General features: G+C 47.9%; 1 protein-coding gene across 1 annotated transcript in view; it reads left to right on the top strand.

Annotated features, from left to right (window-relative positions):
• Positions 1-3121: 3121 nt before the first annotated feature.
• Positions 3122-25282, top strand: part of LOC141148404 (eukaryotic translation initiation factor 3 subunit C-like) — a gene marked incomplete in the record, with an annotated part of 532271 nt that continues 510110 nt past the window's right edge. The window contains 12 exon segments of the mRNA XM_073635878.1: positions 3122-3253; positions 5767-5895; positions 6009-6074; positions 9384-9573; positions 9749-9874; positions 11811-11868; positions 12394-12506; positions 12635-12759; positions 18534-18696; positions 18779-18882; positions 20736-20877; positions 21015-21140. Of these exon segments, the coding sequence (XP_073491979.1) occupies positions 5795-5895; positions 6009-6074; positions 9384-9573; positions 9749-9874; positions 11811-11868; positions 12394-12506; positions 12635-12759; positions 18534-18696; positions 18779-18882; positions 20736-20877; positions 21015-21140 (1314 nt within the window).

Genomic DNA, 25282 nt, shown 5'->3' with positions numbered 1-25282 from the left:
CCCATAGGCGTGCTCACGGGGTGTGCCTGGGCACACCCTAATGCCCAGGCACATCCAACACACCCCAGGACTTTTTTGCCAGCAGAATGTGCAGGATCTCTATTTTGGCGCCTCTGGTAATGAACAATGGCAGCGCTGCTACTCTGCGAGTGGGACTATTATTTAGTTGGCTGTGTAACTCCTGTGAGTACAGCCACTGATCGGGGAGTGAGCAGGCAAGCGGCCGTATTTTCCGATGCTACTTCTATAGTTCCGGCTACAGCATCCCTGACAGCTGAATATCACTCCGCTGCCTGCTTTCGGGGATGCTGTAGCCGGAACTATAGAAGTAAACATCAGGGCTGGATTAACCCCACTGATTTTGTCATCAAGTCCTGCCACCGCGGGGCCTCCGCAGCCCACCACTGCCCTTTGTCCGCCGCCGAGAAAACCATTGGTTGCCAGGACCGTCCCAGGCAGAGGTGGAGGATGTAACTTTTTCCTCCCTGCTCCGCCTCCGAGTGCCCCGCCTCCTGGCTTCCGCCCTGCAGTGAGTGCCGACAATGGAGTAAAGTGAGGTGACGGAGACCCGCAGGGACTTGGGACTCAGGAGCGGTCACTGGTAAGGAGAGAGTGGGGGCACAGACTCTGGCAGTCTACAGCAGGCAGGGAGAGAGGGTATCCTCTCCTGCAGTGCAAGTCACACTGTATTTGGGGCACCAGGGAGCAGCTAAGAAATGGGAGTCCGGCCTGCTATGCTGGGATTTGTAGTCCCATGGAGGGGGGAGCAATACTCACACATACTGGGAAAGGGGGCTGGTCATTAAAAGTAAAATAATCAGTGTTGTGAGGGGGGCTGCTATGGTTGACCTGACCCCCTTCTAGAAATACTTATTGTCTGGTTTAAAGGGGAACCCTGCAGACTCTGGGGTAAAGGGGAACTCTGATATAAGTGGGATCTCAGTGGACTCTGTGGTCAGGGGCGGACTGACCATTCGGGCACTCGGGCACTGCCCGAGGGCCCCATGCCACTAAGGGGCCCCATCAGGATTGCCAGCATCAATAATCTGTGTTTTTTAAAAAATCCCAAGATTATAGCTGCCCCGCCTCTCCAGTACGTTTTCAGTGTGTTTATGTGTATTCTGTGTGTGTATACTGTGTGTGTGTATACTGTATGTGTGTGTGTATACTGTAGGTGTGTGTGTATACTGCGTGGCCCCATAATCTATTGCCTGGGGGCCCCATAATCTCCTATTGCCCGGGGTCCCCATAATCTTCTTCTATTGCCAAGGGGCCCCATAATCTCCTATTGCCCGGGGGCCCCATGAGTTGTCAGTCCGCCCCTGTCTGTGGTAACCAGAGACCATAGCTCCCAGCTGTCCCTGATTTGGAGGGACTGTCCCTGATTTGGAGCAATGTCCCTCTGTCCCTCATTCCTCCTCATTTTGTCCCTCATTTTGGTCTGATCCATATAGTTGTATATAAAATGCACTTTTTATCTATGCAAAAGTGTTTCCCAGTGCTAAACCTTTCATCTGATTTCTAAATTGTTGCATTTGTAAATTCCAAAATCCAATATAAAGGAATAGTCGTGGTAAAAAAAAAGCACTTGTAAGTTTAACCAATCTTATTTTTTTCGTACAATTCTCCTTTAAGGGGGTGTGGCAAGGGGTGTGTCCTATGCCTGCATACTTTTGCTGATAGGGGTCCCCCATTCCTATCTCAAAAAGTTGGGAGGTGTGAGAGACCCCCTCCTTACATCACAGTCTGAAGAGATCCCCTTTGCGTCAGAGCCCCCCTCACAGTGTATATAAAGGGGGACTTTGATGAAAGTGGGGACTCTGGGAACCCTGATATAAGAGGAAATGCTGGGGATTCTAGTGACCAAAGACCCCCTTATATGAAAGTTCCCCTTTACACCACAGCATTCTTTACATCAGGTTTCCCAGTGTAAAGGGGAACTCTGGGGACTCTGATGTAAGGGAGGAAGTGTGATATAAGATGTAACACTGTTGACTCTGGTGTAAGGGGGGATGCTGTGGACTCTGATGTGAAGGAGGACTCAGATTTGAGGGGAGCACTGTGGCATATGTAAGGGCACATTCACAAATGCTTTGATTTCTGAAGAGTGATCCGCAAACAAATCATTCTTCATAGAGCATTTTAGAGGTGACGAAGAGGCGTTGTATTAACTCCACACCACCTGCTTTAACCCCTTGAACGCCACACTGCGCACAGTTGCGGGGGGCGCTCGCAGAGTGCCATCATTCAGTTGAATGGGTCACAGTCAGCGGGTGCTACACCTGCTGAAAGCAAAAAGGGGTATAAATGCAGCTGCGGCACGTGAACATGCCCAGCCGCTGCCTCTACAGCTAAAAGGTGGTAGCGGTTAAGAGGCGGTAAAAGAACGGCTCAGCTGCAGAGTTTTCCTGCCCCTCAACCACTAGTGTAAACAATTAAACGTTTTGATAAGTTAAAAAAAAAAATAAAGTGTTTTATTTTATTTTTTAACATTGATAAGTGTTAAAAAATGTTTTAATACATTTTAAAATGTTTGTTCACATTTATTTATAAGAGTGCGTTTGTATTTGTGTATATATATACACCAGTATATATATATATATATATATATATATATATATATATATATATATATATATAAATATACACACACACGTGTGTGTGTTAGAGCTTTGGGGTGCACACCTCAATGCAATAGGCTGCGCACACCTATATACATTCCCATCAGTATTTTCACTCAGTTATCTGTAGCATTCTTTACTAAACACATGTTGTAAGTAATGCTATTTATTGATTTGTTTATTTGGGAAGAGGGGGGAGGAAACCCAGCTTTCAGCTTCCCAATACTTTCCAATTTTACTCAGTAGTCGCCATATTGGTACACCCAACCTCGAAGTTCTCTGTCTCTGTAGGCGCCTTTATTGAACCCGACGCCTCCCCTGATTGGCTGTAGGTAAGGGTGGGTGAACGCCAGAAAAATATCCTATGATTTCTCAGAGAATTGGGACAAGTCATCGCACACGTAATTTTCCTTCGATAATCATTATTTTTCTTCAATTTTAGAATAATTATTCACAGGAATGGTGAGGTAGTAGTTTCAGGGCGGGAAGCCGAGGATGCCGGGAAGTGTAGTCGACCAGGTACCGGAAGTGAGTGACATTTCCGGTGAGGTGGTTTTGCGCAGGCGCACTGCTATCAGTCCTTTCCAGGCTTTTCATCAGCCTTGCTGGCCGCGTGTGAGCGGCACCGAGAGGTGAGCGGAGGGACGGGGCCCCTGGGTCTGGGGAGCCGGGCAGGGTTGGGCAGGACGGGCTGTGTGAGGGGCTGGTGCACCGCATGGACTGACGAGGGGCAGAACCGAACAGCTGGTACTCTAAAGCCGGGGTTTGGGCCTAGAAGGCGGGTGGCTGTATGTCCAGGGCTGCAACAAGAGCCGGGCTTGCTGCTAATCCCAAGAGCTGGCACTTTACTGGGCCTAGGAGGTCGCCAGGAGTAATCCCAGGAGCTAGCGCTCTAATGTTCAGAGGGGTGGCCGCAGAAGCTAGCGCTCTAATGGTCAGGGGGGTGACCCCAGGAACTAACGCTCTAATGGTCGGGGGGGTGACCCCGGGAGCTAGCGCTCTAATGGTCAGAGGGGGTGACCCCGGGAGCTAGCGCTCTAATGGTCAGGGGGGTGACCCCGGGATCTAGCGCTCTAATGGTCAGAGGGGTTGCCCCGGGAGCTAGCGCTCTAATGGTCAGGGGGGTGACCCCGGGATCTAGCGCTCTAATGGTCAGAGGGGTTGCCCCGGGAGCTAGCTCTCTAATGGTCAGGGGGGTGACCCCGGGAGCCAGCGCTCTCATGGTCAGAGGGGTGGCCCCGGGAGCTAGCGCTCTCATGGTCAGAGGGGTGGCCCCGGGAGCTAGCGCTCTAATGGTCAGGGGGTGGCCCCGGGAGCTAGCGCTCTAATGGTCAGGGGGTGGCCCCGGGAGCTAGCGCTCTAATGGTCAGGGGGTGGCCCCGGGAGCTAGCGCTCTAATGGTCAGGGGGTGGCCCCGGGAGCTAGCGCTCTAATGGTCAGGGGGTGGCCCCGGGAGCTAGCTCTCTAATGGTCAGGGGGTGGCCCCGGGATCTAGCGCTCTAATGGTCAGGGGGTGGCCCCGGGAGCTAGCGCTCTAATGGTCAGAGGGGTGGTCCCGGGAGCTAGCGCTCTAATGGTCAGAGGGGTGGCCCCGGGAGCTAGCGCTCTAATGGTCAGAGGGGTGGTCCCGGGAGCTAGCGCTCTAATGGTCAGGGGGTGACCCCGGGAGCTAGCGCTCTAATGGTCAGGGGGCTCCCCCCGGGAGCTAGCGCTCTCATGGTCAGGGGGCTCCTCCCGGGAGCTAGCGCTCTCATGGTCAGGGGGCTCCCCCCGGGAGCTATCGCTCTAATGGTCAGAGGGGTGACCCCGGGAGCTATCGCTCTAATGGTCAGGGGGGTGACCCCGGTAGCTATCGCTCTAATGGTCAGGGGGGTGACCCCGGTAGCTATCGCTCTAATGGTCAGGGGGGTGACCCCGGTAGCTATCGCTCTAATGGTCAGGGGGGTGACCCCGGGAGCTATCGCTCTAATGGTCAGGGGGGTGACCCCGGGAGCTATCGCTCTAATGGTCAGGGGGGTGACCCCGGTAGCTATCGCTCTAATGGTCAGGGGGGTGACCCCGGGAGCTATCGCTCTAATGGTCAGGGGGGTGACCCCGGGAGCTAGCGCTCTAATGGTCAGGGGGTGACCCCGGGAGCTAGCGCTCTAATGGCCAGGGGGGTGACCCCGGGAGCTAGCGCTCTAATGGCCAGGGGGGGTGGCCCCGGGAGCTAGCGCTCTAATGGCCAGGGGGGGTGGCCCCGGGAGCTAGCGCTCTAATGGCCAGGGGGGGTGGCCCCGGGGGGAGCTAGCGCTCTAATGGCCAGGGGGGGTGACCCGGGGAGCTAGCGCTCTAATGGTCAGGAGGGTTACCCGGGGAGCTAGCGCTCTAATGGTCAGGGGGTGACCCCCCAGGAGCTAGCACGCTCATGTTTAGAAATTACCCCAGGAAATAGCAATCTACTGGGTCAGGAGTTAGCACTCTAATGGTCATGAGTGACCCCAGAAGCTAGCACTCCAGTGATCAGGTGTGATCTCAGGAGGTGGCACTCTAGTGGTCTGGAATGAACCCTGGAGCTAGTAATCTAATGAACCGGAGTGACCCCATGAGCTAGCAATCTACTGTGCAGATCTGATCACAGGCATTAGCTTACAGTCTATTGGACAGGTGTGATCCCAGGAGGTAGCGATCTAGACTGATCCCAGGAGCCATCAATCCTAAAAGACAGAGCTGACCCTGAGAGCTAGCAATATTACAATACTGGCCCCGGGAGCTAGCAATCTAGTGGGCATTACTGACCCTGGGCGTTATCGCACGGGAGTCAGCAGTCTAATTATGGACAGGAGTGACCCTATGAGCTAGAACTAATTGCCTGGAGTGACCTCAGGAGCAATAAATATGGTCAGGATTTACCTCTGCAATGCTCAGGACTGAACCCAGGAGCTAGCATTCTATTTTAGTTAGCTAAGAAAGGGGGGCCTTGGAAGCTCACGGTGCTCATGAGTTATACAATTTACACTCTTCTCCAACCGACAATCTTCCAGTAGAGGTTCAGGTGTAGTAGGTGCTGATCTGTAGGTTCTCTGACCATCTCTAGTCCTTCACACGATCATGGTTTCCTTAAATTCTTTTTAAAAACTTTATTTACCTTTTTGTCTTCTCGCAGTGTTGTGTGACCCGGTGAAGCTGCCAAAATGTCTCGATTTTTTGCCACCGCCTCAGACAGCGAGTCGGAGGAATCGCTCTCTGGAGATGAAATCCTTCCCAAGCCAGTGGGAGGAACCTACGGCAAGCAGTGAGTATCTCTCCGTATCCCGTACCGTTGTCACCCGCTGTAAAGTCTGGACTCTACACCGATGGCACATCAATCTTCTTCACCTATCTCCTCTTTTATCTCCAAAAATACAGGCCCCTTCTTCTCAGTGACGATGAAGAGGACACCAAGCGTGTGGTGCGCAGCGCCAAGGATAAAAGGTTTGTTCCTTATCTGCCCATTGATGTGTACTGTCACTGGAAACATCTCACAACCTACACTGGGCCAGGGGGGGTCTCCAAACTTTCTGAACAAGGGGCCCAGTTTACTGTCCTTCAAGCTTTAGGGTTTTCAGTGGGAGTAAAAAACGCCCTGGTGTCAGTGGGGAAGATTAGTACTCCATCGTTGGTGTCAGTGGGAGGAATAGTGCCCCATTGTTGGTGTCAGTGGGAGGACTAGTGACCCATTGTTGGTGTCAGTGGGAGGAATAGTGACCCATTGTTGGTGTCAGTGGGAGGAATAGTGCCCCATTGTTGGTGTCAGTGGGAGGACTAGTGACCCATTGTTGGTGTCAGTGGGAGGAATAGTGACCCATTGTTGGTGTCAGTGGGAGGAATAGTGACCCATTGTTGGTTTCAGTGGGAGGGATAGTACCCCATCATGTGTGTCAGTGGGAGGAATAGTGCCCCATTATTTGTATCAGTGGGAGAAATAGTGCCCCATCGTTGGTGTCAGTGGGAGGAATAGTGCCCCATCTTTGGTGTCAGTGGGAGGAATAGTGCCCCATCGTTGGTGTCAGTGGGAGGAATAGTGCCCCATCGTTGGTGTCAGTGGGGAGCAATAGTGCCTCGTTATTGGTGTCAGTGGGGAGCAATTGTGCCCCGTTATTGGTGTCAGTGGGGAGCAATACTGCCCCATCGTTGGTGTCAGTGGGGAGCAATAGTGCCCCATCGTTGGTGTCAGTGGGGGGAATAGTGCCCCATTGTTTGTGTCGGTGGGAGGAATATAGCCCCATTATTTGTGTCGGTGGGAGGAATATAGCCCCATCGTTGGTGTCGGTGGGAGAAATAGTACCCCATTGTTGGTGTTAGTGGGAGCAATAGTGCCCCATCGTTGGTGTCAGTGGGGAGCAATAGTGCCCCATCGTTGGTGTCAGTGGGAGGAATAGTGCCCCATCGTTGGTGTCAGTGGGAGGAATAGTGCCCCATCGTTGGTGTCAGTGGGGAGCAATAGTGCCCCATCGTTGGTGTCAGTGGGGAGCAATAGTGCCCCATCGTTGGTGTCAGTGGGGAGCAATAGTGCCTCGTTATTGGTGTCAGTGGGGAGCAATTGTGCCCCGTTGTTGGTGTCAGTGGGGAGCAATAGTGCCCCATCGTTGGTGTCAGTGGGGGGAATAGTGCCCCATTGTTTGTGTCGGTGGGAGGAATATAGCCCCATTATTTGTGTCGGTGGGAGGAATATAGCCCCATCGTTGGTGTCGGTGGGAGAATTAGTACCCCATTGTTGGTGTTAGTGGGAGCAATAGTGCCCCATCGTTGGTGTCAGTTGGAGGAATAGTGCCCCATCGTTGGTGTCAGTTGGAGGAATAGTGCCCCATCGTTGGTGTCAGTGGGAGGAATAGTGCCCCATCGTTGGTGTCAGTGGGAGGAATAGTGCCCCATCGTTGGTGTCGGTGGGAGAAATAGTACCCCATTGTTGGTGTTAGTGGGAGGAATAGTGCTTTATTTTTTTTCAGTGGATGGAGATAGATAAAGGTGAGCAAAAGGCCGTAGTTTGGAGACAATTGCTTTGCGTATAACATCACAAAGTAAATTCCCCTGTTGCTAGGAAGTAGATGGCCTCACAAGAAATTTGCCTAACATCCTTGCTGGGATGCATGTGACTATTACCGTCTAGTGCCCTTTGTTGCTAGGACGCAGGTGGCATCTCAAGGAACTGCCTAGCAACCTTTGTTGCTAGGTTACAGGAAGCTATTGTGGCCTGGTGTCCTTTGTTGCAAGGATGTAATTCGCTTCTTAAACCCTTTACGTCTCCTGACTCTTTAGGAGTTCTAAAAGCCGGGAGGTGGGCATTCGGCTCATGTGACTGCTGTGATTGGCTGACACAAAGATCACAGGATCGAAAAGCTCCTTATCGCAAGTATTCATCGGGAGCTTAACGATCACCACCATGCTAGGAGCGCACTCTCAGCGCCGTAAGTGGCTTACACAGGGCCACATACAAGCGGCTGCTTGGCGATAAGGCCCACCCGCCAAGAGGCCGCATATATGCGTACGGCCGACGTGAAGAGGTTAGGGAAGTGGTCTAGCATCCTCCATTGTTAGGTCACAGTTTGCTATTGGCATCTGTTGTTGAGATGCAGATAGATTTTCAAGGAAGAAATGTAGCATCCTTTGTTGCTAGGACACAGGCAGCTATTGCCACCGAGCGTTTCCTGTTGCTAGGGCACAGGGGGCTTCTCAAGCAAAGCACCTAGCATCTTTAGTTATGACGCAGGCTGCAAGTGCCATGTAGTGCGTTCTGTTGCTAGCATGCAGGTAACGTTTAAGGAAGCTGCCTAGCAACCTCTGTTGCTAGGATACAGACAGCTTTTGTGGCCTGGCATCCTCTGCTGCTGGCCCTGTTGCTAGGATGCAGACCGCTTCACAAAGAAGGTGTCTGGCATCCTTCGTTGCAGGGACAATGTAGCCATTACCGTCTAGTGCCATTTGTTACTAGGAGGCAGGTGGCTTCTCAAGGAAGTTGCCTAGCATCCTCTCCTGCTAGGACGCAGTCCGTTGTTGTCCTCTGCTGCTGGGATGCATATTGCTTTTCAAGGAAGCCACTGAGCATCCTTTGTTGCTAGAAAGCAGGTGGCTATTGACAACTATCATTCTCTATTGCTAGGACACAGGCGGCTATGCCCACCTAGCATCCTCCGAGGAAGCTGCCTAGCATCCCCCATTGCTAGGAAACAGACGGCTGTTGCCACCCAGCGTGCTCATTCGCTAGGACGCAGGGGGGCTTCTTCAGGAAGCCACCTAACATTCTCAGTTGCTAGAAAGCAGGCGGCTATTGATAACTATCATTCTCTATTGCTAGGAGGCAGATGATTTCTGTTGATTGAGCTCAGGTGACTCTTATACTCCAATAGAGCAGTATGTTCACACTGTACACATGTGAATGTTACCACAAAGGTTCACATGCATACAACGTAATTTGTAGGACCTGGTCAACAGGTTTTATTAAAATCTTTAGGAGAGAGTGCATCATCCATGGAGGGCCAAATCTGCTTAAATTTATAGATGGAAGTAGTAAGGCCACAAGTTTCTCATTAAGTAGATATAAACTTGTTTTTCAAGATGCTAATTCCGGGGCTTATATGAAGAGAAGGGGGCGCAGTACAGGGGTGGTTGATCACCTCTGTAGGTTGACCGCATCCTCACGAGAGGTGATCAGACAGAGTTTTTGCATGGCAGATTTGGGACTTTTGGGCCTGTTCAGGAACTGCTTTCCATCAGGAAGAACCCACGCTTGTTTTTCTCGATCAGGTTTGAGGAGCTGACCAACATCATCAAGACCATTCGGAACGCCATGAAGATTCGAGACATGACCAAATGCCTGGAGGAGTTTGAGCAGCTGGGCAAGGCTTACATGAAGTCCAAGAACATCATAGACAAAGAGGGCGTCCCCCGTTTCTACATCCGACTCCTGTCTGATCTGGAGGACTATTTGAACGAGGTGAGAAGCGCTCACTTGAGAGATGAGCCACTGTCAGGATGTGACTTATATTATCTATGAAGATTCCTTACATCTAAAAAGCTCTGACCTTCCTCAGATCACTGAAATCTTTTGGTTTGAAGAACAAGCTGTCTTTGTGCCTTTTTTACTAACCGGTTTGCTTTTCTTTCTGCAGCTCTGGGAGGATAAAGAGGGTAAGAAGAAGATGAATAAGAACAATGCCAAAGCTCTGAGCACACTGCGGCAGAAACTGCGCAAGTACAACCGGGATTTCGAAGCTCCGATCACTGCGTACAAACAGGTGAGCCGCCATTTACCAGTGTAGACTTGTCAGTGGCACCTACCGACACATGGGCCTTGTAGATCAATTGTTAACACTATTAAAATAGAGCTTCAGGATTTCCCCCTTACACCCTAATGCCACCCCCATATATAATATATATATATTTAACCCATATACATACTTTTTATCTTCACTTCTTGCTGGTAAAGTGGCGTCGCTGCTGACGACTGAGCAGCGCTCACATAATGACGTGTGACCATCCTTCAGCCCTGAAGTGCTGTGAGCCTAGCCTGGACAATAATGCATCCCCTAGGGCCCATGTGTCAAATATAAGGCCCGGGGACTGAAGCTGGCCCACCAACCCATTTCGTGTGACCCTCCACACCCAGGTCTTTTTTTCAGCTCGAATCTCCCCATTTACCACTGCAAGGACAGCTTTCCTTTCAGCGGCTCTCCCAGATTCCTGCCTGCCCCGCACTCATGGCGGGGACAAGGGAAATGCTGGGGCAGTGTGGGATGGTGCATCACATGGCTTGCAGGCTGTGCTGTGATTCCCCCATCTGTGCCCAGGTTGCACCGATACCGACCAATGATCTCCTTGCTAGTGAGAGGCGGTACCGCCTACGCTGCTGGGAGGTACTTGACCCGAGCCGGGTAGGTAAGATGCGAGGAAGCTTTTAGGGTGGGGTGGGGGGGGGATGAGGGCTGTGGAGGGAGATGGGTGCAGAGGTCAGAGCTGAGGAGGGGTGGAAGTGAAATGTGGACAGCCTGTGAAAGAGAGCTGAACCTGCACACTGTACATAGCACACCCCTGAACTCTGTACGTAGTGCACCCCTGAATGCTGCACTCTAAGTGGTGCACCCCTGGTTTTGCCCCTTTAACCACTTCAGTCCTGAAAGGATTTACCCACTTCCTGACCAAGCCATTTTTTGCGATACGGCACTGCGTCGCTTTAACTGACAATTGCACGGTCGTGTGACGTTTTACACAAACAAAATTGATGATTTTTTTTTTTCCCATAAAAAGAGCTTTCTTTTGGTGGTGTTTGATCAGCTCTGCGGTTTTTATTTTTTGCGCTATAAACAAAAAGAGTGCCAATTTTGAAAAAAAAAACTATATTTTTTACTTTTTGCTATAATATCCAAAAAAAAAAAAAAAAGTCTTCATCAGTTTAGGCCAATATGTATTCTACATATTTTTGGTAAAAAAAAAAAATCCCAATAAACGTATATTGATTGGCTTGCGCAAAAATTATAGTCTACAAAATAGGGAATAGAATTATGGCATTTTTATTATTTTTTTTATTTTTATTTTTTTTACTAGTAATGGCGGGGATCTGCGATTTTTAGTGGGACTGCAACATTGCGGCGGACAGATCAGACACTTTTGACACTTTTTTGAGACCAGCGACATTTATACAGCGATCAGTGCTAAAAAATAGCCTCTGATTACTGTATAATGTCACTTGCAGGGAAGGGGTTAACACTAGGGGGTGATCAAGGGGTTAAGTGTTCCCTAGCAAGGTGTTTCTAACTGTGGGGGGAGGGGACTGACAGGGAGTAGAGAGCGATTGCTGTTCCTGATCACTAGGAACAGTCTCATTCTCTCTCTCTCTCTCTCTCATTCTCTCTCTCTCTCTTTCTCTTTCTCTCCATGCGCTTCGGTGGGGGGCATAGTTTAGTTCCATCACTTAATGCTGATGTTGCCCGCCATGAAATTTGAGCCCTAGGGGGGTGCATAAACAAGAGGCTGAAAATGGGCAGAAGGATGCCAGTGTTCTGCCCAAAGAGAACCTCTGGTACTGAACAGAGGAAGAAGTTGGGGACCGTGCATATTGAACAAAGTGAGCAGAGTTTTTTTACTCCTATTGGATTTCCAAATATCAAGGTGTCTTATACTGTTTATATTGATGTCTGCTATGCTGTACTCACATGTGCTCTTTGTGTTTTCCAGAATCCTGAAGAATCAGCTGATGAAGATCAGGAGAAGGATGATGACGACGATTCAGAAGGTGAGGAATCATCATATGGCCTTATCATCATAGTTCCCATATTGGTAAAAATCAGGGCCCAATTGCTGCATAAAGCGGGATACCCCCACAATAGCCAAACTGCTAGAGGTGCATTGCTGAGATCAAAGCAGGAGCACGAGCTGAGAAGAGCGCGCCATTGGCTGGCTCCCACTGCTGTCAAAGTCAGTTGACCAATGAGGAGAGAGGGTACAGGGTCGAACCGCGGCTCCGTGTCTGAATGGACACACAGAGCTGCGGCTCGGGTGCCCCATAAAAAGCTGTTTGCTGTGGGGGCACTCGGCAGGAGGGAGGGGCCAGCGAGGAACCCGAGAAGAGGAGGCTCTGGGCTCCCCTGTGCAAATCCACTGCGACAGATCAGGTAAGTTTAACATGTTTGTTAATTTTAACCCAAAAAAGAGACTTTAGTATCCCTTTAAGGACTGATGATCCACATTATATTACATTTTTGGCAGGTTTATATACACAGGGAGTAATACATGCAATCTGATTTCTTCTACTTTCCAGCTTCGTCTTCTAGTGAGGATGAGAAGGACGAAGGTATGAGCGCCAGCAAGTTTCTGAAAAAGATCGAATCTGCACCACCAGAAACCCGAAACAAATTTTTGAAGAAAACAGAGGTGAGGAGAAGTCCGAATGAGATTTTTGTCATCTTTAGTTTTGGGTCCCTGTGGCACTTCAGAATTTGTAGAATATATGAGACAGAAGAAATAAAATGTATGGTGGCCTGAATGTAACTTCTCTACAGGAGGCTAAAGATGAAGAGGAATCCTCTGATGATGAAGACTGGGGCTCTGACTCCGAGGACTCTGACTCCGAATCTGAGGATGATGAGGGCAAATATACTTCACTGGCTTCCAAGTTTTTGAAGAAGTAAGTGAGTTGGGGGGTGTTCTGTGGAGGTCCAGCATCTACTTTCTTCACTGATGGGGCAGCTTCTGATGTATCTCCTGCATGTGTGCGCTAATCACATTATCGCCACATCCGACTCCGTATTTGGCACCCTACAGGTGCTGTGATTGGCCCAGGACTGCTCTTTGTTCAAATAGGAGGACAATGCTTTTGGTAAAAAATAAAAAAATGGTTTGCACAAAAGTTATAGCGTCTACAAAACTATGGGATATATTTGGGGAAGTTTTAATTACATTTTTTTTTTACTAGTAATTGCGGCAATCCTCTATTATTTTTTTTTTTTTTTTTTGCGGTACTGCAACATTGAAGCTGACAAATCGGACACTTCTGACTCTCTTTTGGTGACCAGTGACACTAATACAGTGGTCAGTGCTGAAATAAATGCACGGTCACTGTACTAATGACACTGGCAGGGAAGGGGTTAACATCAGGTGTGATCAAAGGGTTAAGTGTGCTCCTAGGTAGTGCTTTCTAACTGTGGGGGGAGATGCTTTGACTGGGGGAAGACACAGATCTTATTTATATAGGCAGACCGAGAGGTCTTGTTTATATAGGCAGACCGCCGTTCTGCCTCTCCTGAGAACGATCACAGGGTGCCGGCCAACATCGGGTCCGCCGGACCCGCTGGTTGCCTTCTGCTTTGTCCAATCACAGCAGGAGCAGGTCGCGGGTGGCGCGCGTTTCCCAGTGCACAAAATCACGCACAGGTTTGTGACTTCGCGCAGGAGTTCGCCCTGCCACATTATATCTGCGTGGGGTGGTCCAGAAAGGGGTTAAATGGTTCACGACTGCCTCATTGTAGTTTTACTGCTACAGGGCGGCCGTTCTGTGCAGAATCACACATACATGTGATTCTGCACTCTCACATGGGGGGAGGGGTGGTGTGCCGCTTCTGGTGTGATTAGTCACAGCAGAAGCCGATCAGCGGGTGCCGGGGCTAATGGATGACTGCCGGCACCTGCTGATCGTTGAGGAGAGATGCAGGAGAGATGCAGGACTGAGCTCTGCATATGTAAACAAGGCAGAGCTCCGTCCTGTCAGCAGGGATGTGGTGGATTTTGTTTCCCTGCAAAGCAGGCGATAAAATCCAGCACATCCCTTTAGTAAAAGCACCCACACTGTGCACACATTAAACCCTTTGATCGCCCTAGATGTTTTAACCCCTTCCCAGTCAGTGTTATTAGTACATATTTTTACCACTGATCACTGTATTAGTGTTACTTGTCCCCCCAAAAAATAGTGTCAGTGTTCGATTATCCGCAGTAATATCACAGTCCCCGATATAAGTCGATCACCGCCATTACTGGTATAAAAAAAATTAAATAAAAATTCCAGTATATATCCCGTAGTTTGTACATGCTTGAACTTTTGCGCAAACCAATTTCCCTTTTTTTTTTTTTTTTTTTTTTTTTTTTTTTTTTTTACCAAAAATATGTAGCAGAATACATATTGGCCTAAATTTATGCAGAAATTCAATTTTTTTTTTTTTTTTAATTGGATATGTTTCATAGCAAAAAAAAAAAAAAATATATATAATACCGTATTTATCGGCGTATAACACGCACCCAAGTTAAGGAGGGAATTTTAAGGAAAAAAACTTTTAGGAGGGAAGTTTAAGGAAGAAAAACTTACATTAAAATGCCCATCAATGCAGCCTTATCGTGTCCATCTGCAGCCTTGTCAGTGTCAGTGCAGCCTTGCCCCAGTGTCCAGTGCAGCCTTGTCAGTGCAGCCTTGTCAGTGCAGCCTTGTCAGTGCAGCCTTGTCAGTGCAGCCTTGTCAGTGCAGCCATGTCAGTGCAGCTTTTCTCCAGTGCAGCCTTGCCCCCGTGCAGCTTTGCCCCCGTGCAGCTTTGCCCCCGTGCAGCCTTGTCCCCCGTGCAGCCTTGTCCCCCGTGCAGCCTTGTCCCCCGTGTAGCCTTGTCCCCCGTGTAGCCTTGTCCCCCGTGTAGCCTTGTCCCCCGTGTAGCCTTGTCCCCAGTGCAGCCTTGTCCCCAGTGCAGCCTTGTCCCCAGTGCAGCCTTGTCCCCAGTGCAGCCTTGTCCCCAGTGCAGCCTTGTCCCCAGTGCAGCCTTGTCCCCCCCGTGCAGCTTTGTGGGATCGCCGCGATCCCTGCCGTCATACACAGCCCTGTGTAAATTTAAATATGGCGCCGAGACTGCAGGGACTCGGCGAAGCGCTGATACACATAGCCGAGAGGGTTTCCTCGGCGCCGCTTACAGTTCCGCCCTATGGGCGGGACTGTAAGCGGCGCCGAGAAAACCCGAGGACTCTCGGCTATGTGTAGCTCCGCTCCGCCGAGTCCCTGCAGTCTCGGCGCCGTATTTGAATTTCCACACGGCTGTGTATGTGGGCGGCGATCGCGGCAGTTGCCGCGATCGCTCCGATCACACACAATTGGGGGGGAATCGGCCTATAACACGCACCCACGATTTTCCCCTGATTTTCAGGGGAAAAAAGTGCGTGTTATATGCTGATAAATACGGTGTGTGTGTGTGTGTATGTATGTGTATGTATATATATATATATATATATATATACCGTATATACTCGAGTATAAGTCGAATTTTTCAGCACATTATTTAGTGCTGAAAGTGCCCCCCTCGACTTATACTCGAGTCGAGCACTTTTCTGCAGCAAAAAATTTCATTTTCCGAACCGATTTTGAGGCCCCGTATCTCAGGGCCACTTAGTGCTAGGAACTCCAAATTTGGTGTGCAAACCCAGTGGACCTGGTACCACAACATATCCAAAGCTAAAGTTCCTAGCACTAAGTGGCCCCGAGATATGGGGCCCCAAAATCGGTTCGGAAAATGTCATTCTCTGCTGCAGAAAAGTGCTTGATATTTTCTGAACCGAGTTTGAGGCCCCATATCTCAGGGCCACCTGGTGCTAGGAACCCCAAATTTGGTGTGCAAACCCAGTGGACCTGGTACCACAACATATTCAAAGCTGAAGTTCCTAGCACTAAGTGGCCCTGAGATACAGGGCCCCCAAACCGGTTCGGAAAATGTCATTCTCTGCTGTAGAAAAGTGCTTGACATTTTCTGAACTGATTTTTGGGGCCCTGTATCTCGGGGCCACTTGGTGCTAGAAACCCCAGCTTTGGAAATTTTATGGTGCTAGTTCCACTGGGTTTGCACACCAAATTTGGGGTTCTTAGCACTAAGTGGCCCTGAGATACAGGGCCCCAAATTCAGTCAACTGTGTCCATCTGCTGCAATGTCATTTCGGGACCCTTTGGGTTCAGAGACCCCAAATTTTGGCTGCAGCTAGGAGGCATCTAGGAACCCTTAACTACCGAGTTTGAAGTTCAGGGGACCTATGGCTGCAAATGGGCACAGTGAGGCTGCAAATGGGCATTGTTGACCCTCTTTTTCCACTTACAGTAGCTGTGCATTTCTCACCCTCGTCTTATACTCGGGTCAATAAGTTTTTCCCATTTTTTTTTTTTGTGGTAAATTAGGGCCTCGACTTATACTCGGAACGACTTATACTCGAGTATATATATATATATATATATATATATATATATATATATATATATATATATATATATATATATATATATATATATATATATATATATATATATATATATATATATACACATATATATATATATATACACACACACACACACAGACCGTCAATTTGGCAAACAAAAAGAAAGAATAAATAAAAACTGTAAAAAAGTGTGTGTTAGTGGTGCACCGAAAAATATCGGCCGAAGATGGTATAGAGAAAAAAAACTGCTAATAATGGAGCCGAAAAAGGTGCGGGGCCAGGTGCCGCACATGTATCAACCCGGCGCGCCCCTGTCAGTCTCCTGCTTTTCTCACGAGTGTAAATGCACTTGCATCTACACTCGTGAGAGTGTTTTCGCTTCGAGTGTAGCGCGATCTCACGCTGTGTGTTAGCAATCTGAATCATTGTGCAACCACTGTAACGATGTCCCGCCTCTTGTGATGGACGGCACACTGATCCAATGCTAGGAATCTTTGTGCCGTGTGTCATAGGAGGTGGGACATCGTTACAGGGGCTGCACGGCGATTCAGATCCAGCTCTGACACACTGTGAGATCGCATTACCGGGCACTGGCAGGCTGTTCCTCGTGGGCACTGGCAAAATGTACATGATGGGCACTGGCGGGCTGCGTGTCATGGGCACGGGCGGGGTGCTGCATCTGATGGACACGGGCACTGGTTAGGCTGCATGAAGGGCACAGGCAGGCTGCTGCATCTGACTGGCACAGGCAGGCTGCTGCATCTGACTGGCACTGGTGAGGCTGCATTTGATGGGCACTGGTGAGGCTGCATTTGATGGACACTGGTGAGGCTGCATTTGATGGACACTGGTGAGGCTGCATTGATCTCTTGTATCATGTCTGCAGTCTCTGAGCGTCTCCTGTATCATGTCTGCTAGAGGTGCACCGAATGGAAATTTTGCTGTTATTAGCAGTGTGTTTAAGTAAGAGATTGCAGACATGATACAAGAGACTGCAGACTGCATTTTTCTTTACCTTTCTTGTACTAAAGGTGCCAATAATGGCCAACAATAAATTCAAAATAATTTAAATTGATGATAATAATTAAAAAGTCGATTATAATACAATTTGTATATAAAAATATAAATTATTTTTTAAAAAATGTATTTTTTCGGCCTAGTGCAATCTTCATTTTCGGTTTTTGCACCAAAACTTCCATTTGGTGCAGCCCTAGTGTGTGTATTATCTATATCATTTTTTTTTGGGGGGGGGGGGGGTTAAAATTGTCAGTCTGTTTATAGCGCAAAAAATAAAAAAGGCAGAGGTGATCACATGCCATCAAAAGAAAGCTCTATTTGTGGGAAATGGCAAACTTTATTTGGGTACAGCATTGCATGCCTGCGCAATTGTTGGTTAAAGAGAACGCAGTCCCTGTACAGTAGAACTAGGGAAGGGAAAAGTAGCAAAGGAAGCCAATAAGTTGTGCTGCAGTGCAAGGAGCATGCTGATAGGAGGAGAAAGCAGAGTGACAGGGATGAGCTTGTTAAACTGCCGCTGCTTTCACTGTCCAATCACAGGCTGGGGTAGGGGCAAGACCTGTACTGCACCAGAGAATAATAAGGTCTCCTGCGCTGCCAGTCAGGGCAGGACTGTACAAATCTCAGGGCTGAATGGGCAGACATGCAGACCTTTTGGCAGCTGCAACCACTTCCCTAGATGTATTTAAAGTTTAACTTTAAGGCTTTGTTTTTTTTTTTTTTTTTTTTTTTTTTTTTAAATAACAAACATGTTATACTTACCTCCACTGTGCAGTTCGTTTTGCACAGAGTGGCCCAGATTCTCGACTTCTGGGGTCCCCCTGCGGCTCCTTGCCGCATCATATACCCCCTAGGAGAAGCGATTTCCCGGGGGGTTACCTTGCGGGCGTGCTCCCGAGTCCAGCATTTGCATCCATAGATGCAGAATGCTGTACTCGGCCCTGGCACCCACGTCATTGGATTTGATTGACAGCAGCGGGAGCCAATGGCTGCGCTGCTATTAATCTATCCAATCAAGAGCCGAGAGGGGAGGAGCTCGTCTCCGGCGTGTGAATCACAATGGATCAGGTCAGTAAAGGGGGGGGGGGGGTGTCTGTGACAATTTTTTTTTCACCTTAATGCATAGGATGCAACCCCTTTAACAGTTTGAATGGAGCTTCGCTTTAATTCTGGAATGCATCATTTTCACCTGGCGTTTTTTCCATATTTTAGGACGGCTCCTGTTGAAGGGGATCGCCAAACAATAGACAAAGAGAAAAAAAAAGAGAAGAAGAATCGGGATCGTAAACTGAAGAAGGAGGAAGAAGGTGAAGAGGAGGAGGAAGCAGGCGGAGGAGAGTGGGAGAAGGTCAAAGGAGGAGCCCCATTGGTGAAGGTAAGGGCCAGCTGAGGGCATGGTGGGGATATGTATACTCCTCTCTTCTGGCCGTTTCTCTAACCGTGTTCTTTATCTGTAGGAAAAACCGAAGATGTTTGCCAAAGGCACAGAGATCACTCCCACCATTGTGGTCAAGAAGCTAAACGAGATCCTACAGGCCAGAGGAAAGAAAGGCACAGACAGGTGAGCTGCAGAATCCGCAGTGCTCAGTCTAATGACTTTTTAGGTTTCCACCATGATGGGGCACATTCACTCCCTAAAGGAGGATTGGTCCTCAACCTCTAGATCAGTGGTCTCCAAACGGCGTCCGGGTGGGCGAAATGCAGCCCATTTCTTGCTTTCATGCAGCCCTTGAGGCACTGTATTATCCACTGGTACCAGCAATGGTGCATAATTTCCCCCCACTGAGATCAGAGATGGGGTACAATTCTTCCAACTGACACCAAAGATGGGGCACAATTCCTCCCAATGATACCAACAATTGCGCCCACTGACACCAAAGATGGGGCACAATTCCTCCCCTATGACTCCAGTGGTGGGACACAATTTCTCCCAATGACATCAAAGATTGGGCCCAATGACCCCAACGGCAGGGGCACAATTCCTCCCCTATGACCCCAACGATGGGGCACAATTCCTCCCCTATGACCCCAACGATGGGGCACAATTCCTCCCCTATGACCCCAACGATGGGGCACAATTCCTCCCCTATGACCCCAACGATGGGGCACAATTCCTCCCCTATGACCCCAACGCTGGGGCACAATTCCTCCCCTATGACCCCAACGCTGGGGCACAATTCCTCCCCTATGACCCCAACGCTGGGGCACAATTCCTCCCCTATGACCCCAACGCTGGGGCACAATTCCTCCCCTATGACCCCAACGCTGGGGCACAATTCCTCCCCTATGACCCCAACGCTGGGGCACAATTCCTCCCCTATGACCCCAACGCTGGGGCACAGTGACCCCAACGCTGGGGCACAGTGACCCCAACGCTGGGGCACAGTGACCCCAACGCTGGGGCACAGTGACCCCAATGCTGGGGTACAGTTTCTCTCAATGATACCCACAATTGGGCCCAATAATGGGGCACAATTCCTCCCACTGACAACAATGATGAGCCAATAATTGGGATCAATGAAACCAAATATGGGGCACAATTCCTCCCAATGATGCCAACAATTGGGCCCAATGACTCCAACAATGGGGCACAATTTCTCCCTATGATACCCACAATTGGGCCCAATAATAGGGCACAATTCCTCCCACTGACGCTGATGATGGAGTACAATTCCTCCCAATGATACCAACAATTGGGGTCAATGACACCAAATATGGGGCACAATTCCTCCCACTGGCATCAAAGAAGGAGCATATTTTTTTTTTTTCCCCGCTGACGTTGGGATCCAATGGTCAGGATCTGGCCCCCTGTTTAGAAAGTTTGGGGACCCCTGCTCTAGGTGAAAGCTGAAGTTGTTTATATTTTGCTTTCCCTGGTACCTCCCTGTCAGAGCTGCACGAATAGTGAGTGGGCATTTCTAGGCAGACTGCATTTGTATGCAGACCACCCTGGGTAACGCCCACTTGTGATGCTGAGCTTCCATGATTGAAATATCTGAAATCCAATGAATGAAAGGGGTGTGCCCAGGGCCACAGGGACAGTCAGGCTGGGGAGGAAAGACCTAGGGATCTTCAAACTACAGCCCCCCAGCTGTTGTGGAACTACATGCATTGTATTTGATTGTTGGACATCCTCCAGCCAGGAAATGAGGTGGGACTCTTATCTGAATTGCTGCAGTTTCTAATGCACATTATGAGAAGCTCACAGTGTGCAGTGAAATCAGAGTAAGCCATTTCAGTCCAGGAGAGGAGCCGGTACAACTGACCTGAAGGGGAGGCCTGAGGTCATATTTGAAATAAGACTTCCAAAGTGCAATCTTAGGCTCCAGCTTAGAAGCACTGTCTGTTGATGATTAAGTTTTCCTTGTTGCTCAGCTTGTGTATTCTCTCACCTCGTTGCTTTTCTTCCTCCAGGGCGGCTCAGATCGAACTCCTGCACATGCTGGCAGCCATCGGTGCCGAACACAACCTCGGGCAAGGGATCACCGTCAAGATAAAGTTCAACATTGTGGCCTCTCTGTACGATTACAACCCAAACTTGGCTGCTTACATGAAGGTACAAAAATACCCCCCCTGTGCTGTGTGCCGGACAGCATTGTGCACTATATGGGAGAAGGTTGTTGGGGTTCTTCAGGCGTTTAAAGGTCTGTTTGTGTGGCTCAGCATTACATGTCCCCTTCTTTTCCTCCTCAGCCGGATATGTGGAAGAAATGTCTGGAATCTATTCATGAACTCCTGGATATCCTCTTTGCTAATCCCGACATGTTCATCGGGGAGAACATTGCAGAAGACTCGGAGAACCTCATTGTTTCAGACCAGGTAACGGCTCTGCTGCTTCCGTCATACTTAACCACTTGCCGCCCAAGGTACGCACATGGACGTCCTCGGGTTTGCAGTGGTTGTACCGGGATGATGCCTGCACCTACAGGCATCATCCCGGTATCATTCTTTTCAGCTGGCGATTTTTCCGTTTTCATGCAGACTTGATCCGAGTGGTTAACCACTTTCCGACCGCCGCACGACTATGTACGTCCAAACTTTGAACGGGGATATCGTTGTTATGGCAGCGGCTAGCTGCCATAACCCCGGTATCCCCGTTTTCGTGCGGCGGCCGGCTTTCAGATAAGTGGATTCGCCGCGAGATCACTTTTATCGGTGGCGGGAGAGGGGGCCTCCCGCCGCGATCCAGTGCCCTCCGCCGCTTACCGGAGCCGCCGGTAGCGGCGGAGGCGATCGCGTCCTCCGTGGTGTGTCTGGAGACGAGTGAGGCTAAGATGTAAAATATGAGATCTGAGGTCTTTTTGACCCCCAGATCTCATATTTAAGAGGTCCTGTCATGCTTTTTTTTCTATTACAAGGGATGTTTACATTCCTTGTAATAGGAATAAAAGTGACACAATTTTTTTTTTTTTTTTTTTTTTTTTAAAACAGTGTAAAAATAAATAAAATATTGTAAAAATAAATAATTTTATTCTCTAGGGTGTTAGAAGAAAAACCATATATAATGTTTGGGGGTTCTAAGTAATTTTTCTAGCAGAAAAATCTGTTTTAAACATGTAAACACCTAAAATTCAAAACGAGGCTGGTCCTTAAGTGGTTTAATTAGGCCACTCGATCACTTCTGCGGGTTGTACATCATCACCCCGGTACCATTTTTTTTTTTTTTTTAGAGCCGGGCCATCGGCTTTCTTGTAATGGCAATCGGAGTGGCTAATTAGCTCAGCTATTACGACCCCCAAAATCTCTCCTCTGGCTTTCCATGCAGCCCGTCAGACACAGATCGGTCCTGATTGGCTGCTTTTCCTGGCCGCTGGAGGCCTAGATAAACAAAAGGGGCAGAAACCGGAAAGTGACAAGCTACTCAACGCTCCCGGTTTCCAGGGTTACTGAGGGGGGGGGGGGGGGGGGGGATGTCGTCAGCTCCTCTCTCCCTGTACAGGTCAGCCATCACCGCCGGCCACATCGCTCCCAGCCTCCGCAATGGGACTGTAAGAGTCCAGGAGGGGTCTCGCCGATCTGTGTCTGATGGGCTGCATGGGAAAACCAGAGGAGAGATTTGGGGTCGTAATAGCCGAGCTAATTAGCCACTCCGATTGCCATTACAAGAAAGCCAATGGCCGGCTCTAAAAAAAAAAAAAAAAAAAAAAAGAAAAAACGGTACTGGGGTGATGTTACAACCACTTAAAGATCAATGCCCATATCGGGTACGTGACTGGACGGCAGAGGGGGTTAATATGGAGCTGATCCCTTTTGTAGATGAAGCAAACTCAACTCTTTCTGGGAAAGCTTTGCAAGAGATTTTGCAGGGTGTCTGTTTAGAGCTGCACGATTAATCGTCAAGAATCGTTATCGCAATTTTTTTCCCGTTGCGATCTTGACAAGTGTTTCACGATTCTGTCTATGCAAAGAATTCTCTCTGCTCTTCTGAAGCCACAGCCGTCAAAAAAAGGAAGGAAAAAAAACGGGCAGTCTGCCAAGAATCACAACATTTTTTTAGCAGTGGAACTTAAGTATAAACATTGTAACAATCTGTCAATGGAATAGACCTTCAGTGTGTAAGTGAAGAAAGTTTAACCACTTAAACACTAAACCTTTTTCTGACATTTGTTGGTTTCAAGTTAAAATCTTTTTTTTTTTTTTTTTTTTTTGCTAGAAAATTACTTAAAACCCCCAAAACATTATTTATATATATATATATATATATATATATATATATATATATATATATATATATTTTATTATAATTTTTAGTAGAGACCGTAGAGAAATAAAACGGTGGTTGTTTGCAATATTTTTATGTCGCACTGTATTTGCGCAGCGGTCTTTTTCAAATGCAATTTTTTGGAAAATAATTACTTTAATGAATTAAAAAAAAAAAAAAGACTAACCAGTAGTGAGCCCAATTTTTTTTTTGTATAACGTGAAAAGATTTTACGTAGTGAGAATCGTGATCTTTTTATCCTAAGCAAAATTATTGAGATTTTGGCCAGAATCGTGCAGCTCTAGTGTCTGTGAATATTTGTCCATTCAGCCAACTCAAGTTCCTCCACACCCAAACTCCTCAGTCCCATGTCCTTTATGGAGCTGGCTTTGTACACAGAGGAACAGTAATGCTGAAACAGAAAAGGGCCCTTCACAAAAACTCTTAGACCCCTTTCACACTAAGGCATTTTTGTGGCGTTTTTAGCGCTAGAAATAGCGCCTGAAAAACTGCCCTCTCATTCATTTGCTTGAATGCTTTTACACTCGGGCAGCGGGCCTTTGTGGGACGTTAGAAAAAATCCTGCAAGCAGCATCTTTGGGGTGGGGTTTGGAGTGCTGTAAAAAAATGCTCCCAAAAACATCTCTGCCCATTGAAATGAATGGGCAGCGCTTTTGAAGCGCCTTTTAAAAGCGATTTGAAAGCGCCGTAAAACAGGTGTGTTCTAGATTTTTTTTTTTTTTTTTTTTAAGGTCACGTTACCCACGTGACCTTAAAAAAACCTGCCCCGCTAGTGCCTGAAAAAGCGTTGCTAAAGTACAGAAAAAAACGACTGGCGCTTTAGGGCTGTTTTAGTGTTAAAAGGGGGGGGGTTCTTACCACAGTTTACAGTTCTATAAATATTGCATTGGGTTACCGCTGTACCAAAATCAAGTGTGATGTGTGAATCTCTGTCGTCCCTCAGCCTCCTGCGTGTCCGCGGCTGTATCCTCACTCTGGTGGAGAGAATGGATGAAGAATTTACCAAAATTATGCAAAAATACAGATCCCCATTCACAAGGTATGTAGAGCACATGGCAGCTCCTGGTTAGCAGGTTGTTTTTGAATTTGCTTTTTCCTTTGTAAAGGCTACTATGGGGCCTGCTTCATCAGATCAGAACTAAAAAAAACATCAATGAATACCAATCCCCCCCTTCATGACCAGGCCATTTTTTTGTGATTCAGTACTGCATTACTGTACCCGTGCAACACTGTACCCAAAAAAGTTTGTCTTTTTTTTTTTTTCCCCTACAAATACAGCTTTCTTTTATTGGTGGTTGATCCCCTCTGCGTTTTTTTTATTTTTTTTATTTTTTGCGCTATAAACAAAAAAATACCAATTTTGAAAAGAAAAAAAAATATTTTTTATTTTCTGCTATAAAACATATCCGATCTTCTCTTTTTTTTTTTTTTTTTTTTTTTTAATCTAATTTCTTCATCAATATAGGTCAATATCTATTCTGCTACATATTTTTGGTTAAACAAAAAAAAAAAAAAATCCCAGTAAGCGTATATTGATTGCTATACACAAACATTATAGCATCTACAAAATTTAATATATTTATGGAATTTTTTTTTGTTTTATGCTAATAATGGCAGCGATCAGCAACTTATAGCGGGATTGTGGCGGACAGTTTGACACTTTGTGGGAACCAGTGATACAGTGATCAGTGTTAAAAATATGCACTGTCACTGGCTGGGAAAGGGGTTAAACATCTAGGGCGATCAAAGGGTTAACTGTGTGCCTAGCCAGTGTTTTTGTGTACTGTGTGCTGCTTTTTACTAAGAGATGTGCTGGATTTTTATTCCCTGCTTTGCAGGAACACAAAATTCATTCCTCCCCCCGTCAGAACAGAGATTCTGTTTTGTTTACATAGGCAGATCTCAATTCTGTGTGTTTTTTTCCCCGAAGATTGGTGGGTGTCCCGGCAGACATCCAGAGCCTGGCACCTACAGGTCGGCATCTGCTGTGAGTAGCGCAAGCGGGCCACCGGCGGCGTGTCCTCTAGATGGAAGCGCAGAATCATGCCTAATATCATACTAATTCTGCACAAGAGAACTGCCCCTTTAGCAGTAAAACTGCTATTGGGCGGTCTTTAAAGTGAAACTTTAAAACAGTCATTTTTTTCATCTTTCCATCTATTTAAATCTTCTGCCCTTGTTGTTGTTTTTAACTTTGGATAGTAAAACATGTTTTTTTCTGCCAGTAAATACCTTATAC

Source organism: Aquarana catesbeiana, linkage group LG06 (genome assembly GCF_042186555.1).
Source record: "Aquarana catesbeiana isolate 2022-GZ linkage group LG06, ASM4218655v1, whole genome shotgun sequence".
Taxonomy (NCBI): Eukaryota; Metazoa; Chordata; class Amphibia; order Anura; family Ranidae; genus Aquarana; species Aquarana catesbeiana.
The sequence above is the reverse complement of the archived record's forward strand: the minus strand, read 5'-3'. Positions and strand labels throughout refer to the sequence as shown.